We start from the raw sequence: 20,253 nt of genomic DNA on the forward strand, positions 1-20,253 counted from the left end.
AAAAACAAGGATTATGAAGTCTATACCATTTACATTATGGATTCAATTAACAGTAGATAGTCTCTCAGTAAGCAGATAGTTGCTACTGTCTTAGTACAAGAAAATGTCCAACACATGAATAATACTCCTGATCACATGTTAAGACAAGTATCACTCTTTGATAAACTTCGATAAATGATAACAACGATGACCTTGACCTGTGAATATTAGATGACAAATCATTTGCTTAGTACCAATTCACCAATGCTTTCAATGGAAGAAACAAAACACATAGAAATTGACCCCGAAATGTAATTCTTTTTGAAAAGTTGGTTGGTTTGAGTAGCTCATCACTCCCCTTCCTGAATCAGATGTGAACATTCAGTATGGGGACACCTGCCAGCAGTCAGACACCTCACGGTCTTTTCACCAACAATTTGGAGAGAATAATATAAGACATTGTCATAAATAAATTCCTTTTTCTGTTTTTCAATCAAGATAATGACGTTTTCTTTTCTTCTTTTTTTTTCAAACAAATATGAAAGGGTTTTTTTTAAATAAAAATGATGAAACATAAATTTCTTTTCATCATATCAACTTATGCTCCTTTTGGTTCCTCTATGTCAAATCACAATGATTACTTCCATACCATTTAAGATAAAGCTATTCTTCACATTTTTTTAGCAATTAATATCCAACAAGATATTAGTGATATTCATACATGAACTTTGACCTTAAAGGAGACTTCTATTACCTTGACCTTATAAAAGGAAATTATATGTATGTTTGTAAAACAGGAAATATAATCTTGTCTGTTTATCTATTTGGAGAATTGGGTATATGATAATCAATTCATCTAAATATGACAACAAATAATTATCAAAGCCAGACAACTATGTGTGAATCACATCTGCTTGGAAACTCTCATTATGCAATTGACAAAACAAATTGTTTATCTGCTGGTAAATTTGCAATTTCCGTGAACAAATTGATAGCACTTGCTGAGAGTGCTATCTAGACGCCATCATGCTATTGAGCTGTCCCAATCCAACACTGAATAAAACCATGATAAAACATAAAGGTAGCCATGTATGAATATGATATCAAGTCTGTGTCGCATTTGAGGTGATTGCATCCAGAAGTTTATTGGTGGAGATCCCTCCCCCAAGGGAAATATGGTCGACAAATGATCAGAATACACTTATTACTGATAGCAAATACCGTTTAGTGTACAAATCACAAACATTGGCCATCAACATTTTGACAGGTATAATACCATTAATGTATATTCCCTAATTACTGACACTATCTAACTGGATTGTCTACAGTGGGCTTCAATATCACTATCTATAATTATAACACAAATAAATGGTACATCACTTTAGTTAATTCAGAAACCAGGAAAACAGGATTAATAAAATATGCTTTAAAAGTTATATATCATTCTATTCCCATAATGGATGTAATTATCATCCTCAGTTTCCAAAAGCATAGTTTGCTTCATCAGAATGTATACACAGCAGTCAGTGCCATCATTTCAGACTCTAAATGATGATACATTTATATATTAAAACTTGATAAATTTTCTTTTCACCATAGAAAACCCAAGAACAAATGAAATGATTTAAGGAAAGGGGAGGATACGTAACATAAAAAAGTATCTGTAACATGTGAATTAGATGTTGTCATCTGGTAGCCTGCAAAGTAATCCCGAGTATGAAAGCTCCAGTCCAACACAATGACATTAATGAACAAAACATGTATGTGTGAAACTACTATATGAGAAAACAAAAGCAGCTGTCGTATGTATACTGTTTCATTCAACGGTACACACAGGAATGACAAACATGTATTCAATGGTTTACTCAGGACTGCTTCTCTTAGTGAGACTAAAATAATATGGTCTCATACTAGTAATTGTGTAATTGTCAACTCTATGTACATAGAAATGACAACTTGATTGCAGGAACTGTGAATTAACTCAAACAGGAATATCTGTCAATAATATTAACTAATGTATATTGTATCATAACTGGCCTGGACCTGAATACACGTAGCTCATAAATGCATTGCATAGTCTTACTTTAGATTTTTCTCAGTCACCTCCTAGGCTTCAAAATTTAGGTACTTAGCTCACTGACGATTCCTAGAAGGACGGAACAGCTGTGTGATGCAGTTTCATTCATTGTTTGTATCTAAAGTTTCCATGCAGGGGTGAGTTGACAGCTATGCTTGTAAAAGTAACACTAAGTATTACATATTCCAAAGTCTCTAAATGGGAAAGTATGTATCTTGATGCCTCCATTAGGATTCAAACCCAGGACCTCTGACTTACTGGTCTTGCTCTCAACCAATTGAGTCGGAGGGAAGATATTTCTCACTGTGCGGTACTTAGCTGCTAGTATTTTACCCGGGTAACATATAACAAAACTGGTTCCCTTTTTAAAAGATGACCTTTAACCTCTATCTGACCTACCTGTGTAAGAATAGTTCACAATGGCTACCATGGCGTCTGGATCAACATCGTTGATTTTGATTTCCTCCATAGTAGCCTCCCTTACATCGTTGGTAAACATTGCCGCAAAGTAATCCGATGCTGCACTGAGAACGAGTCTGTGTGCGGGAATGCGCTTGTTTCCCACAAGTAACACGACATCACACAGTTGTCGCTTAGAAACGTAGCCCTCCATTTTTTTCATCATTCTCTCAGCATGGTTCATGGAGTGGAAGGAGTCAGGAACATCCTCCATCCTAGTTGTGGGGAACGTAGCAGCATAGGTCTGATGAACCAGGTACCTAGAGAAACAACAGGAGAGATTAAACAAGAGATAGTAATGAGGTACATAGCAGTGTAGGTCTGATGGACCAGGTACCTAGAGAGACAACAGGAGAGATTAAACAACAGATAGTGATGAGGTACATAGCAGTGTAGGTCTGATGGACCAGGTACCTAGAGAAACAACAGGACAGATTAAACAACAGATAGTGATGAGGAACATAGCAGTATAGGTCTGATGGACCAGGTACCTAGAGAAACAACAGGACAGATTAAACAACAGATAGTGGCACAGACCAGTCTGACAGACCAAGTACCTACAGTAACAACAGGAGAGGTTGTACGACAATAGACAGTGATGAGGAACAACAGGAGAGGTTGTATGACAACAGACAGTGATGAGGAACCACAGGAGAGGTTGTACAACAACAGAGTGTGGTACAGAACTGTTTGATAGACCAGGTACCTACAGTAACAACAGGAGAGGTTGTACAACAACAGAGAGTGGTACAGTATCTACAGTAACAACTGGAGACAGAACGGTCTGATAGACCAGGTACAACTACAGTAACAACTGGAGAGGTTGTACAACAACAAGAGAGTGGTACAGAACAGTCTGATAGACCAGGTACCTACAGTAACAACTGGAGAGGTTGTACAACAACAGAGAGTGGTACAGACAACTGGAGAGGTTGTACAACAACTGGACAGACCAGTCTGATAGACCAGGTACCTACAGTAACAACTGGAGAGGTTGTACAACAACAGAAAGTGGTACAGACCAGTCTGATAGACCAGGTATCTACAGTAACAACTGGAGAGGTTGTACAACAACAAAGAATGGTACAGAACGGTCTGATAGACCAGGTACCTACAGTAACAACTGGAGAGGTTGTACAACAACAGAGAGTGGTACAGACCAGTCTGATAGACCAGGTATCTACAGTAACAACTGGAGAGGTTGTACAACAACAGAAAGTGGTACAGACCAGTCTGATAGACCAGGTACCTACAGTAACAACAGGAGAGGTTGTACAACAACAGAAAGTGGTACAGACCAGTCTGATAGACCAGGTATCTACAGTAACAACTGGAGAGGTTGTACAACAACAAAGAATGGTACAGACCAGTCTGATAGACCAGGTATCTACAGTAACAACTGGAGAGGTTGTACAACAACAAAGAATGGTACAGAACGGTCTGATAGACCAGGTACCTACAGTAACAACTGGAGAGGTTGTACAACAACAGAGAGTGGTACAGACCAGTCTGATAGACCAGGTATCTACAGTAACAACTGGAGAGGTTGTACAACAACAGAAAGTGGTACAGACCAGTCTGATAGACCAGGTACCTACAGTAACAACAGGAGAGGTTGTACAACAACAGAAAGTGGTACAGACCAGTCTGATAGACCAGGTATCTACAGTAACAACTGGAGAGGTTGTACAACAACAAAGAATGGTACAGAACGGTCTGATAGACCAGGTACCTACAGTAACAACAGGAGAGGTTGTACAACAACAGAGAGTGGTACAGACCAGTCTGATAGACCAGGTACCTACAGTAACAACTGGAGAGGTTGTACAACAACAGAGAGTGGTACAGAACGGTCTGATAGACCAGGTACCTACAGTAACAACTGGAGAGGTTGTACAACAACAGAAAGTGGTACAGACCAGTCTGATAGACCAGGTATCTACAGTAACAACTGGAGAGGTTGTACAACAACAAAGAATGGTACAGAACGGTCTGATAGACCAGGTACCTACAGTAACAACTGGAGAGGTTGTACAACAACAGAGAGTGGTACAGACCAGTCTGATAGACCAGGTATCTACAGTAACACCTGGAGAGGTTGTACAACAACAGAAAGTGGTACAGACCAGTCTGATAGACCAGGTACCTACAGTAACAACTGGAGAGGTTGTACAACAACAGAGAGTGGTGCAGACCAGTCTGATAGACCAGGTACCTACAGTAACAACAGGAGAGGTTGTACAACAACAGAAAGTGGTACAGACCAGCCTGATAGACCAGGTATCTACAGTAACAACTGGTACAACAACAGAGAGTGGTACAGACCAGTCTGATAGACCAGGTACCTACAGTAACAACTGGAGAGGTTGTACAACAACAGAGAGTGGTACAGACCAGTCTGATAGACCAGGTACCTACAGTAACAACTGGAGAGGTTGTACAACAACAGAGAGTGATGAGGAACAACAGGAGAGGTTGTACAACAACAGAGAGTGGTGCAGACCAGTCTGATAGACCAGGTACCTACAGTAACAACAGGAGAGGTTGTACAACAACAGAAAGTGGTACAGACCAGCCTGATAGACCAGGTATCTACAGTAACAACTGGAGAGGTTGTACAACAAAAGAGAGTGGTACACAATGGTCTGATAGACCAGGTAACTACAGTAACAACTGGAGAGGTTGTACAACAACAGAGAGTGATGAGGAACAACAGGAGAGGTTGTACAACAACAGAGAGTGGTACAGAACTGTCTGATAGACCAGGTATCTACAGTAACAACTGGAGAGGTTGTACAACAACAGAGAGTGGTACACAATGGTCTGATAGACCAGGTACCTACAGTAACAACTGGAGAGGTTGTACAACAACAGAGAGTGGTACAGACCAGTCTGATAGACCAGGTATCTACAGTAACAACTGGAGTGGTTGTACGACAACAGACAGTGATGAGGAACCACAGGAGAGGTTGTACAACAACAGAGTGTGGTACAGACCAGTCTGATAGACCAGGTATCTACAGTAACAACTGGAGAGGTTGTACAACAACAAAGAATGGTACAGAACGGTCTGATAGACCAGGTACCTACAGTAACAACAGGAGAGGTTGTACAACAACAGAGAGTGGTACAGAACTGTCTGATAGACCAGGTACCTACAGTAACAACTGGAGAGGTTGTACAACAACAGAGAGTGGTACAGACCAGTCTGATAGACCAGGTACCTACAGTAACAACTGGAGAGGTTGTACAACAACAGAGAGTGGTACAGAACGGTCTGATAGACCAGGTACCTACAGCAACAACTGGAGAGGTTGTACAACAACAGAAAGTGGTACAGACCAGTCTGATAGACCAGGTATCTACAGTAACAACTGGAGAGGTTGTACAACAACAAAGAATGGTACAGAACGGTCTGATAGACCAGGTACCTACAGCAACAACTGGAGAGGTTGTACAACAACAGAGAGTGGTACAGACCAGTCTGATAGACCAGGTATCTACAGTAACAACTGGAGTGGTTGTACAACAACAGAGTGTGGTACAGACCAGTCTGATAGACCAGGTATCTACAGTAACAACTGGAGAGGTTGTACAACAACAAAGAATGGTACAGAACGGTCTGATAGACCTGGTACCTACAAAAACAGTAAAGGTTATAATACTTACAGCTACAGTAATTAAATAAATAAATACTGGAAAGTATCAACCTTTTTGTTCATCACTCTAGGGTATCTCCTATCAGACATTACATATAACATTGTTGATAAAACTATCTTATCATCAAACATTTATAATAATCTGTATCATCACATATCACTTACAATGTACACAGGAAACAATACACTGATATAGGATTGATATGATTGTTGTATAGATTTGTCTGAAACTGTCCACATGGCTTTCGTTCTCCATTAAACACCTCAGCTCTGTTCATGACTTGCATTTCAATATGTTGCAGCAGCAAGCTGCACTTGTAATGATAATTAGTTTTGCCTGCCTGCTGCTCAGAAAATGTTTCTAAATCAACACAAATCTTCCATTTCAAAAATTATACAAGTTTTTTTCACTTCCATTTTTTTTCTCTTCCTCTTTTGCTTTAAACTTTTTAGACAAGTGATATATTCCTCCCTCTTTTTATCACTTTTCCACACCAAATCTCTGTATCTAATTCTATTACCTCTTATCAACCCTGTCCCCTTTCCTCATTTTCAATTTTAACATCTTCAACAAGCTCCTCTCTCTCTCCTTTACTTTATTTCTCTACCTAATCATCTTCATTTCACCCATTTTTCCTCTATTGTTCCTTTTATCAACCTCTTTTCTTTCTTAATGAAACCAAGAAGCATACATACAACTATACTATCTAACCTGTAAGTGGTCAAATTACTTCTGGGGATTTAGGACCTAACAATTAAGCAATGCCAGTATACCATCATTGTTAGTGATGGGCTGATGAATGAAAATTTATCAAATAAGGAAATGAAACCAATTAATCCAAATAAGGAAATGAAACCAATTAATCCAAGCTAAAAATCACAGAGACAATTAGTCGATACAGTTAATTAGCTTAGAAGCAGAGATCTCAGAAATGCCGAGACTAGTTGTAATTTCTTCCTTAGATTGTCCATTTAGAGGTAATTTGTAACTAAGTCTTTTATCAGTGGATTTCAATAAGTAGGAAATACTAATTCTGGTACAGCAACAGATACTTCAATAAATAATTTAAAATTATACAAATTTTTTTTTAATGCAAGAAGCAAATTAAACAACTAAGAACTCAAATTGTTTGAAGACAATTCATTACTTTAATAAATAACCAATTGATTATGCATTTTAATTTATTGATTATGAAACTGGAACCAATTTTCCAATCACTATTTATCAATAATCTCATACTTCTATTTTAGACTATTGAATTTAATTCCAACACTGATCCCAGCCCCCTAGCCAGGGGAAATAGATGATATAGTGATGACAAGTGTTCAACAGAGACAGAAGATCTTGGAGAAGTTACTCGATGTTTTAGTTAACAAGCATGCTGCTCATTAGTATCATCTAAACCTGCATTCTATCACAGCGAGAGTGTGATCAACTTGATGAACTTAAAGACCACACACTTTGTACCAGTATCTAAGTATGTTGCAATCAACGGGATGTTTACATTAATTGTAAATAAAGAACAATGCTTGACATAAACAATTACATCATACAGGCTTTCTTATCTATTCCATACATGTGGTTAATCTTTAGGTGATATGTACATAATTCCTTCAAGCAAACATAGATAATTATAAGAAAACAATCTTAATATTCTTATATCTTAATCCTTGTGATCCTAACTATCAAGAATAGCTTTAAATATTATCTTTATTTTTTTACCATGTTTAAGATTTCAGATCCTCTAAGGTGGTCTGCTCTGTAGTGTAAACTGTTAGATTCATATAAGAAATGATAGAACTACAGTCATGACAACTAAGTGAATCAACACATCAACAATATATGTATACTCATACTGTAGAGGAGACAAGTCCACTTCATATTGTTTGTATGCAAAAAAAAAAAAATTATTTGTCATTCTACTGTAAACGAACATTCTTTCATGTGGAAATTATTTCTGTAGTTTCACAATTGAAATACTATCATCAAAGTCAATTGCTGTGATTTTAATATAGATTAAATTTACTACAATTTGAAGATTTTCTCTGATACAAATTCAACATTAACTCAAATTCAACTGGAGTTAAGGTATATGGAATTGTATAGTTCTTCAGGGTGCCTTATTGTAATAAAAATGCCTGCTAAATATATATGTAAACAAACAAACGTCTGTGATGGCCAGTTAGTCATCAGTCTGACTGTCAAACTGACCACGATAACTTAAACCATCACAGATGTTCTGATTATTAGTCATATGGAGTCATGTGATAAGTTCACTTTCCATGAACAGTCTGATGCATTTTTATATAGGCAACGTAAGTTCACGGTAAATGTTCAGGCTTTACAATATGTGAACAACAAGTAAGACATTTCAAATTGTTTTACCATATTTGAACAGTATTGATCACCATTAGAATTACATTTGATTAGGACTTAAGTCGCAATACAACCAATAAATCTTTAGTGTTTTACATCAATATGTTAGTCATCCATAGACGATGGCCCATCATTTCTTCCCCTGTACTTATACCAACACTTAAACTTGAAATCAAGAGAGAATTACTCGACAGAAATCAGATTTGTCTGTCTCAGAAAGCTTGGCACCTCTTCAACTCAACACCTTCAGTTACTACAGAGCATGTGGTGAATCACTGAAACACTTACCCACCCTTAAAATATGCTGTTGGCAATGACCTCAACTCAATTGTAAATATGTCAGCGTCTGCACTCCAGAATACATATTACAAAATATCTGTGATATGATGCAAACTTACACTGTGTATTCAGGAAATTAATGATTGCCACACCGTATATACATATATAAAATTCACCTACGACTTGTTAAATTTTATTTGAAAATAATTTACTCTTTCAACAAATTCAACAATACATAAAGTCTCAAGAAAGATCCTGTAGCAAGAATAAAGCTTAAATTTAAAACTTTATGTTCGTTTTTTGACAGATGATAAAAATTATCTTTTAGAGATATTCTACCAATGATATTCAAAATCTAAATAAACCATGTATGAATCTTTGATAATAATAATGTTTTTACATGGTACATATTGGTACACATACAAGTAATGATTGATGATATTAGATAATTATAAAACAGTATTCTAATATTGAGTCAAATCTTTTCCAGAAATGGATATTTCTTAATTGAGATATCACAGAAATAAGTTTTAGTATTAGATTAAGATTAGGGTAATTCAGGTGTTATTGGAGTCTGGTAGGGTAAAGTCAAGTACTGGAAAGCTGTAATAGTAGTAGTAACCTTTATTTATTTTACAACAATTGCGAAACAAGTTATGTCAACTTATACTAATCACTCTTGTTGGCCCGGATGTAAGCGCGCGAGGGGTCTTATTGTGGGAGGAAACCGGAGTACCCGGGGAAAACCCACGTGATCGGGCAGGTGACCCCTTACCTTTCCGGGACTCGAACCCGGTCGGCTAGGTGAAAGGCAAGTGCGTTACCACTGCACCACCCGGCTGTAAGGTTTCACAGCAATAAGTAAATAAAGGTAACTAATGCTTTTGAGAAATATATTGCATCTATTTGTTGGTGCAGTCTAATTATACCACGAAACCAAAAGCAAATTTACATATAATGAAGACAAAAGAAAATGTAATTTTAATTAATATAGATAACTATGTGATAAAATGTATTGATCGTTTTCTAAAACCCCTCTGAGGACATCAAAGGTATGACACAATTGACAATATTGATGATGATTGCCTTGAGTGATGACAATGGAGATCGGCTATGTTGCCATGACAAAAGGATTCTGTAACTGTTGCAGCTGCTCAATACTGCCAATTTCAGTGCACCAATAGCCTCTCCCTCTAGATCCCGCACCTAATTAGTCAGCTTTACTAACTGCAGCATTTCAAAATGCAAATTAAGTGAGCCTTTGTCCCGTTTACAGACAGACTTGAGAACTGTACTGACAGAACTCATGAAGGAAATTATTTTTACTAGACCAGATGTGATACCATGTAATTTTAAACATGGCTAAATAATTGAATGAAAAATTGAATAATTCTTTTTAATGTGATAAAATAAGACATTAAGACATGATTTAATGAAATAACCAAATTTAGACAATTTTTTCATTAAAATTATTTTATCGGACACATTTGAATGCATATGTTTGTATTGTGTTGACAAGTACAAATATACCTGAGGTCAACCTGGGAGTTTCCATTCAAGTCCAAGTCTGGTAATAAGCCCACCCATATATATTGAATGTTTTGGAGACAATATACTACCACTATCCTGCAATAAGCCCCACTTCACAATGAAAGTCAGAAATTAGTTGTACCTGTGTATAAATGTTGACTGGATAGATGTACAGTGTAGCATTATGAAATATTCTTTAATTACAAAACTGTTGAAATGTATTTTAAGGATCCAGCTAGGATTTAAAATAAAGGCTGCCTATTTTGACCTTTGACACTTGTCTTTAGGGCCCCTTTTGGTGGTCAGATGTATTTCTGAAGTCAACCACTTCTAGGTAGTTATGATGATAAAAGGTGTTAAACATATTGACCTGTAAGTGTCTCTGAGGTAATAAATCTACCTGTAAAACCATTAGAATGGCCTTGACCTATATTTTTGTGACAGACTTCAAAGGATTTCAAATGATAGCAGCAGGCCTCCTTTATAGAGCAGAAATTTCGGGAACTGACATTCACAAACACTTTTTCTTTTGTCAAGTCTACAAATCTAATATTATTCTCCATACAGATCATGACTACTATAAGTTTATTTTACAACAATCAGGAAACAGTTATATCAACTTAGATTAACCACTCATGTTGGTTCCATGGGCACACAAGACTAATTGGTGAAAACCCATGTAATCAGCATATTTCTTTTCATATGATTAGGGAACTCCGGTTTTCCTCCACCACCCAAACCTGACACCTAAACTAAACAATCAGGGAATCGGGTATCAGCCACCTGCATTGGGTAAAAGAACAATGGATCAACATCGTGGCACCCAGTCACATACCCAACAGACATCATGACTGCATGTTTTTACATGCAGTTATATAATATAACAGTACTTAAATCTCGATGGCAATGAATTTTGATGTTATGACATAGATATAAGCCTATATCACATTTGACACATGTCTTTTCCACTAACGCTTAACCCTTCAGATATAAACATATGGTTAAGCTTTATATAGACATACATTTGTAATCATCCAATACGCAGGAAGTCTGGTCATGAATTTTAAATATGTAATCAGTATTTTGCAAACACGACATGCTGAAATATTTAGGAGAATGCCAGACAATAGAATTGCTAGCTATTGTATAGTGAAGTCTAAGATTAGAAAGCTGATTACTAACTCAACACATGAACAGTTTCCTCTGAACCTTCACCAACTTTATTGAATCCTTTGTTATTGAGTCACTACTTGTCCAGCAACAGCAGCGAAAAGTCTTAAAACTTCAGCCACTGGTAGGATATCGACATAAAATATAATCTCACCGATACCACATATGAAGATATTAACTTTGCTTATTGTCCATTGCAGTAAAATCATATTCTAAAACGTTTTTTTCAAATCCAAACAATATCCAAGACTTTCTAATGTATAAGGCTTATATGACGTATCACCGAGTCGGAAACTGTATATCATTGGCATTTCATGTCTGTAATAAGCCCATCCCTGTATCTAAATTGGAAGTCATAAGCTGAGCCAAATCCTAACATTCACTGGCCTCCATTAACAAGACTTGATACAGAGAGACAACCAGATTAGTGGTGACTGGCCTGGTTCAACAAGGCTGGATACAGAAAGCAAACCAGATTAGTGGTGACTGGTCTGGTTTAACAAGGCTGGACATAGAGAGACAACCAGATTAGTGGTGACTGGTCTAGAGTAACAAGGCTGAATACAGAAAGCAAACCAGATTAGTGATGACTCGTCTGGAGTAAAAAGGCTGGATACAGAGAGACAACCTGATAAGTGTTGACTGGTCTGGAGTAACAAGGCTGGATACAGAAAGCAAACCAGATTAGTGGTGACTGGTCTGGAGTAACAAGGTTGGATACAGAGAGACAACCAGATTAGTGATGACTGGCCTGAAGTAACAAGGTTAGATACAGAGAGACAACAAGGTTAGTGGTGACTGGCCTGGAGTAAAAAGGCTGGATACAGAAAGCAAACCAGATTAGTGATGACTGGTCTGGAGTAAAAAGGCTGGATACAGAGAGACAACCAGATTAGTGGTGATCGGCCTGGAGTAACAAGGCTGGATACAGAGAGACAACAAGGTTAGTGATGACTGGTCTGGAGTAACAAGGCTGGATACAGAGAGAAAACCAGATTAGTGGTGACTGGTCTAGAGTAGCAAGGCTGGATACAGAGAGACAACCAGATTAGTGGTGATCGGCCTGGAGTAATAACAAGGCTGGATACAGAGAGACAACAAGGCTGGTGGTGACTGGCCTGGAGTAACAAGGCTGGATACAGAGAGACAACAAGATTAGTGGTGACTGGCCTGGAGTAACAAGGCTGGATACAAAGAGACAACCAGATTAGTGGTGACTGGCCTGGAGTAACAAGGCTGGATACAGAAAGCAAACCAGATTAGTGGTGACTGGTCTAGAGTAACAAGGCTGGATATAGGAAGACAACTAGACCAGTGGTTAGGGGCCAGAAGTAAAACGACTAGATACAGAGAGACAATCTAGTTAGTGGTAACTGGCCTGGAGCAAAAATATTTTAATACATTAGAAATACAATTTTTGAGAAGGCTATATCATATCACATTAATGACCTCCTGATATAATCCTATTGATGTAAAACACTAATCACAATGTCAATAATTTGAGTATGATATAAAAAAAACTTCAAGAATGTGAAACCTTCAAAACACATATATCTGCTACTGTAAACAGTTATTATCCATTTCAAACGAACTGCTATGATGAATGTCAATCATTACACAACTAGGTGGCTGGGGTGACATTTCACACAGAAATTATGTGACTTATGATGAAAATTAGCTACAAGCTGAACAAGTCATTTTAAAGCGTCCATGTTATTATAGTAATTATCATGAAGCCTGTATAAGAATCTAGACAAATCTTTGTAGATATTAATCAATATAACGCATATTTCAATATAACACGATGGATGTTATCTTCATGAATACTTTATTTGTACGTGAACTGAGAAATATTCCTTGATCAAACAATATAATGAAATAAGTATATTTACCTTCCTGATACAAAAAGCTAATATTGCAATTTCATCTTTCTCTCTGTGATAATAAATATATTAATCTGACAAGAGAGTTTTAAGATCAGATTATGATACAATGAAAAATAATTGTCAAGCTCACGCATATACCACATTTTATGCAAGGCTGAGTCGTTTTTTATTATTTTTCAATAACCTTCCTTAAATAACCAAATTCAATTTATTCTAAAACAAAATTTCTGAAACTGATATCTGCATTTTGATTAAATAGAAACACAGTATTCGGTAACATTATTTACAAAAACAGTTGTTGAAAAATATTTAATACGAAAACTCAATTAATTTTAAGTCTGTCGATAGAGTCCCTCGTGGATTTTAATTTCTCTCCATGAACTCAAGCTATATTGTGTACTTTACATTATCTTGACATGTATGACATTTAAGGACGTTATTCTATTGGTTATTTGTCTCAAAAATATCCTCTCCTGTGACCTTATCTTTATGTTGGCGAGTGAAAACCTCACGGTGCGAACTAATGTTCTATTTTATGTAAAGCAGACTTGCAGGCAATCAAGCCACTTCAATTACATCATATATAGTGGTATAAGCATGCTTTGATTCAGAATAAAGCCAATCTAACAGAGACATTAGTAATACTGTGTTTGTAAAAATATCAAATATTTAGTACAATTTTTTTTTTCATTTTTCTAACTTTAAATTTTAATTAAATATTGTTTTAGTTTTCTTTTCAAATGTAACTGATAGTTTCTTTCTTCTGATAATATAAAACTTGAAAATAAATGAACATTTTAAAATTTTAGGTAGGTTATGTTTATCTTAAACATATGATAACAGGAAACTGTAATGACAATGCTATTTTTAATTATCATCTTACCTGTAGTAGTACTTAGAGACATGAGCCATAATCCCTTCATAACACACAAGCAACTCCCAACACATCAACCAGAACAAGACTTGTTAAAAATTTCAACATCCAACAAATTAATCACCGAAGACTGAGGAGCACGTGGAACAGAAGGAGCCCTGCTATGACAACATCACCACCATAGACTCGCGCAACTCTCAATCAGGCTGCACGTTGTTTACTTGTTGTCTAGGCACATTAATATTACCTAGCCCATGTGCTCCTTATCGACTTTGTACACGACCTGAGGTGTAAATTGCGGGTGGTGTAAGGAGTTAATTAATTTCCTGTAATTAGTAAGATTGAGTAGTATATAGTGTAAGCTCCTGTTGATCTCTAAAACAATGGATTCTGTCGATGTGTAAATGTGTTTTGTCTAACACACTGCTGCCTATATAATACACTCCTGATACTGCCTCTACACAGCTCTCACCAAACCATCATACTGTTGCTCCAGCCTCTGTAACCAGCCAACGACAAGCGCTCCTCATCACCTGCCATGTGTGACACAATGACACAATAGCCTCTAGGAGTCACACTTGAATGCCCACCCCAATTTAATACCACATTTCACAAAGCAGTACCACCCCTCTTACTGAGAAACCAGCTGATCCTTGCAATATGTTACCGTGGGGAGCTTTGTATGAAATAATAGCGCATTGTATTTGTCATTTGAATGCTTTCAGCTTATATATGTTGCCCAAATCAATAAATATAACTATACAGAATTTTTGAATATCATCAATCATTTCCTTTTTTGCGATCTGTATCACCTGTACTGGGACAGCTGTGTGTGTATCTGTTTATACATTTCAGCATTGCTATGTACATTCCTACAACATCTGACCAGTTTATCATATATCATGATTATATATCATCCTTTACTTTGTGTCTCAAGTAAGCATGTGGAGATTTATTTTGCACTTCATATTTCAGATAATTCCCTTTGTTATAATACTCCAACCTTCATTTCCTAATAGATCTTATTTTTTTCAATTATCAAAATAGATTTAGTTTAAGAAATTGAAAATAATTTCTTTCACATCTTTAGACATATACATGCAACATTTATTTCTTTTATTAACGAACTGTTCCTTGTTGATGAAATTATTCATAAAACCTTATTTAATTTCACTCTCCATGAAGAAATTCAATCAAATTTTCAGGAAGCTTTCAAACATGTTGAAATTTTCATTACTTTTTTTAAATATTACAATCTTTTTCAATTTAATACAATTTATTTTATGCCACAACATAAAAACTGAGAGAAACTGGAAACGTGAGAAGTTTATCTGATATGGGAGTGTTCACTGTTGGCTTCAATTCCATACTTTACTGCATTGATGACTGTTAAAGCTGAGTGCTATGCATGTCGCAAGCAATTGTGCAATGATGCATGGCACATACAAATACATGAATGCATGGAATATGCCATACTCACTCATGCAATCATGCATAGGAATACTTGCATGTTCATAGTAAGTGAAGTAAAGAAATTTAATGTAATGTTTGTTTTTCATGTTGCAGGTTTAGGGTTACACACAAGATATGCTGTGTTTAACTTCCAGGCATAAATTTCCTGCATGATCTGACACATCTTGTTTCCATAAGAGTGATTAAAGTCGAGACTGTATCAGGGAAACAGAAAGTTCCCGATGATTTAGCTAAAGGATATATGATACATGCTGGTTATTTGATAGACTGGAACCTAATGAAGTCTTATTTAAATGATTGCTTTGATATGATATCTAGTTTCTCATTACAACTCAAAATTAAATGGAAAAAAAGAAACCTGTTGAACAGAAAAAATAATCCTGTTCATAAATTGTGAAACAATTCCTGAAAAGAACTCCTGACCTGACTGAGGAACAAAAGTTACCTCCCTTGTTTTTTTACCTCAAAAACATTTTCTGCACTTTCTATCAAAAAAATCTGTGATAAAACACCGATCCCCTGACTGGAATTTGGTTCTCCATCTCTATTATTTCCAGCCCCATCATTGTTTAAGGGACTGGCATCAAAAGGAATACTGCAGAAGTAATTTAGTTAAAGCCTAGAGTGGAATGAGGAAGGTCACCAACCACAGGAGACTGTGGATTGGGAGATATGGTGAGAACTCAGACATCTAAGAGTATACATAGAAGGCAAATTTTACAAAAACAAAATTTAAAGGCTGGGAATCTGATATCAGCTACCATATCCAAAAAAGAAACTGAAAATCTGCCATGGGCTCCCTGCCATTATAAAAGTAGAGACGAATAAATGTCAAATCCACTTCTTATGTCATCATTTCATGATCATGAATTTTTTTCACAACAGTTATCTTCACTTTCGCAGAATAAATTGAGGCTGCAGTTCACTCCTTCCCTCTCACAACAATTTTTTTTAATGCGTATCTGTGATTTTTTTGTTTTGCCATGTACTTCTTCACCTGCTAACTTTGCAACAACATCAAACCCTTTCTGATGAAATGAAATTCACACATAATGCAGACAATCTTAATTATACAAGTGTCCATCTCAAGACGAGCTGGGGTGATCAGGTGGCACAGTGGTAACGCACTCACCTTCCATCTAGATATCCAGGGTTTGATTACCAGAATGGATGATAGGGGGAGGGGATGTCACCTGCCAGACCACGTAAGTTTTCCATGGGTACATTCTTTATCTGTTATTCTTCCCCCACAGTAAGACCCATCACTCACTTACATCAGGGCCAACAAGTGTGATTTATATAAGTCAACTGTTTCACAATTGTTGAACAATAAATAAAGTTGATAATAAACAAGTGAGTTTGTTATCGTATAAAATCATCTAATAACAATGATATTGTAACCTGACAAGAACATGATCGACCACGATCAAGGGGATGTCCAGATAATATGAAAAGACAGGCAAATCATGTGTGATAATGACATAATTTATGATGTTAGGTCAGGTTAATTATGTCAGGCAAAATCTGGCAACAACATTGAATTTTCACAGGTGAATTAATAGGTGGTAACTGTTAAACCATAGAACCTTATAATAGAACAGTGTGATTACATTGCATTTTAAATTACAACCCCTTCTTCTGCTTCCTAATATAAATATCCTGACATTTTACAGTATTTTGCTAAAGTACAATTTAATACAATATACTTTACCCCATGTGGGCGCATATTGTAATACACTATGTACCTAATTAGTTAAATTGATGGTTGGGAGAGTGGGAGTCTGAGGGGGGAGTCTGAGGGGATTGGGGGAGGGGGAGTCTGAGGGGATTGGGGGAGGGGGAGTCTGATGGGATTGGGGGAGGGGGAGTCTGAGGGAGGAGTCTAAGGGGATTGGGGGAGGGGGAGTCTGAGGGAGGAGTCTGAGGGGATTGGGGGAGGGGGAATCTGAGGGGGGAGTCTGAGGGGATCGGGGGAGTGGGAGTCTGAGGGGGGAGTCTGAGGGGATCGGGGGAGTGGGAGTCTGAGGGGGGAGTCTGAGGGGATTGGGGGAGGGGGAGTCTGAGGGGATCGGGGGAGGGGGAATCTGAGGGAGGAGTCTGATGGGATTGGGGGAGGGGGAGTCTGAGGGAGGAGTCTAAGGGGATTGGGGGAGGGGGAGTCTGAGGGAGGAGTCTGAGGGGATTGGGGGAGGGGGAATCTGAGGGGGGAGTCTGAGGGGATCGGGGGAGTGGGAGTCTGAGGGGGGAGTCTGAGGGGATCGGGGGAGTGGGAGTCTGAGGGGGGAGTCTGAGGGGATTGGGGGAGGGGGAGTCTGAGGGGATCGGGGGAGGGGGAATCTGAGGGAGGAGTCTAAGGGGATTGGGGGAGGGAGAGTCTGAGGGGATCGGGGGAGGGGGAATCGGAGGAAGGAGTCTAAGGGGATTGGGGGAGGGGGAATCTGAGGGGGTTGGGGGAAGGGGAGTCTGACATGGATCCAAAAAAGGAAGGTTTGGTAGTTTGAATTTTCTGGACAAGATCATAGTTGCAAATTTTCTAATCACCTGATATGAACACCTGGATCACAATGTAAATACATACAGGATATAAATTGTACAAAAAACACATGTGAAACTCAGGTACAATTACAACAGGTAATTTAAATCTGGTACCTTAGGATCAACAACATTACTGTATGTGATGCATTGTGTTAATGTTTTGATATTTTGAACATTATACATTATATTAGTATTGATATAAAAATGGTATGTATACAAAATAGATTACCATACAACTTGAGTAGTGTTATACGGATATTTTTTCATGATTAGAATGAATAACATCATGGAATCAGGAATCATACAGATAAAATGAAATGTTCTCCCTAACAGTTCCCTAGTCCCTATTACATACACTGTAAACAGGATATGTAAACATCATGCTAAAGCAGATATTCTGGAGGAAACATACCATTAACACTAAATATTGATATAACCTTATTACCTTTCATACAGCCATTACTTCCAATACATTTCTAACCCAATATAATCAAATTTCAGAGCACTCCATTGGAAATTGTACACCCACCCACACATACATCACATGTGTACAACGTGGGAATCTTACATGAATCCTACACACTTTTTTATCAACATTTAACATCAATCCAATTAAAAACTTCCAATTTACACAGGTTACATGTTCAAAAACATTCATTTCTTACGTTAGAAAACTTTACAGGCTATAAAATGCAACAAAAGTGTTAACAAACTGTTTCCACTGTATCAACACCAAAAAGAATCTACACACAGGAGTTTCTGGACCATTCATAAAAATGCATTCTCTTTATATATCTTTCCAACTCCTGTTTGTGGTACCAAAGGCAAACATTCCAGTATTTACATGTACACACTGTTATAAATGAGCTGAAGGTCAACACTCACAATGTACCTTCCTATCTGAATCAGGAACACAAGCATGTCAATTTTACTTAAAATCTGATGAATAAGCGCTTATTTTGATAGATACTTTTAAAATCCTTACTCTGGAAACAAATACAACTTTTTAAAATTCATATTGAATTTCTTTCATTGCATATATAAGACATAACATCATAATTTGTTATGAAGCTTTATCTAAATTTCTGCAGTATAAATCAAAAGCTATACCAAATATCTGATAAAATTATTGCCTAGTTACGTTATCCATCTCTTTCCTACAACTTTCTGAAGTCTCAATATTTGTGTTTCCACAAAAACAAACCTAAACTTTTTTTTCAGCTATGTCATCAGTAAACATTCAATTATCTCCCCTTGTACACCGCCCTTCCAAAAATTACAGTGTATCTTACCTTGGCTCCCCTTCTCGGCTTGTGTGGTTTTCTGGTGCATACAACCTGTAAATACAAAGAGAATTATTCAAAACTAGAAAATAGGAACTAATTATTCAATGATAAATCAATACTAATGTACATTAACAATGACAAATTACATTCATCAAGATACCTTTTATCTCTCAGAACAAATCTCTGTGTTGGGTGACATAGCAGTTAGATCATATCACCAAGACTAGGCAATCAAAGTTTCATTCCCCAGATGGAAATCAAAATGTGTGGGAGTTAATAAAACTTGTTTCTTAAAAGTTCAAAAATTTTTAACAAGTTAATGTTTAATGTTTGAATTCTTACTATTGGAACAAGTGCATGGCAGTTTCTCTCATTATTCAAACAATTTACTCCTGTGGGATGTGTGAGAAATACATATATATTTCAATGTAACTACAAAATCAATCTCCACATGTAAGCATTCCTTCCAATGGCTGGAAACAAGGCTTTATGATTCACTGACAGTCCCATTTGTAATTGTGGCTTTTCTGTCTGATTAGCAAATCTTTGTATCATATAAAAATTTTAAAAAAATATCTTGTGTATAAATTTGTTAACTGACAGTCAGGTGTAAAACCATTTATATTATATGGTAGCTACAAATGTTCTATTATTAAAACCACATCATGT

General features: G+C 36.9%; 1 protein-coding gene across 1 annotated transcript in view; it reads right to left on the minus strand.

Annotated features, from left to right (window-relative positions):
• LOC132544732 (kelch-like protein 5) overlaps nucleotides 1–20,253 on the minus strand; it is a 70,548-nt gene that overhangs the window by 22,278 nt on the left and 28,017 nt on the right. Inside the window, exons 2-3 of the mRNA XM_060208379.1 lie at nucleotides 19,591–19,635; nucleotides 2,456–2,775 (exon numbers count right to left, since the gene is read on the minus strand). Coding sequence (XP_060064362.1) covers nucleotides 2,456–2,775; nucleotides 19,591–19,635 — 365 coding nt within the window. The remainder of the gene's footprint in view (nucleotides 1–2,455; nucleotides 2,776–19,590; nucleotides 19,636–20,253) is intronic.

Source organism: Ylistrum balloti, unplaced genomic scaffold (assembly GCF_031769215.1).
Source record: "Ylistrum balloti isolate Yb309-2 unplaced genomic scaffold, AGI_CSIRO_Ybal_v1 Utg369808, whole genome shotgun sequence".
In the NCBI taxonomy this organism is placed as follows: domain Eukaryota; kingdom Metazoa; phylum Mollusca; class Bivalvia; order Pectinida; family Pectinidae; genus Ylistrum; species Ylistrum balloti.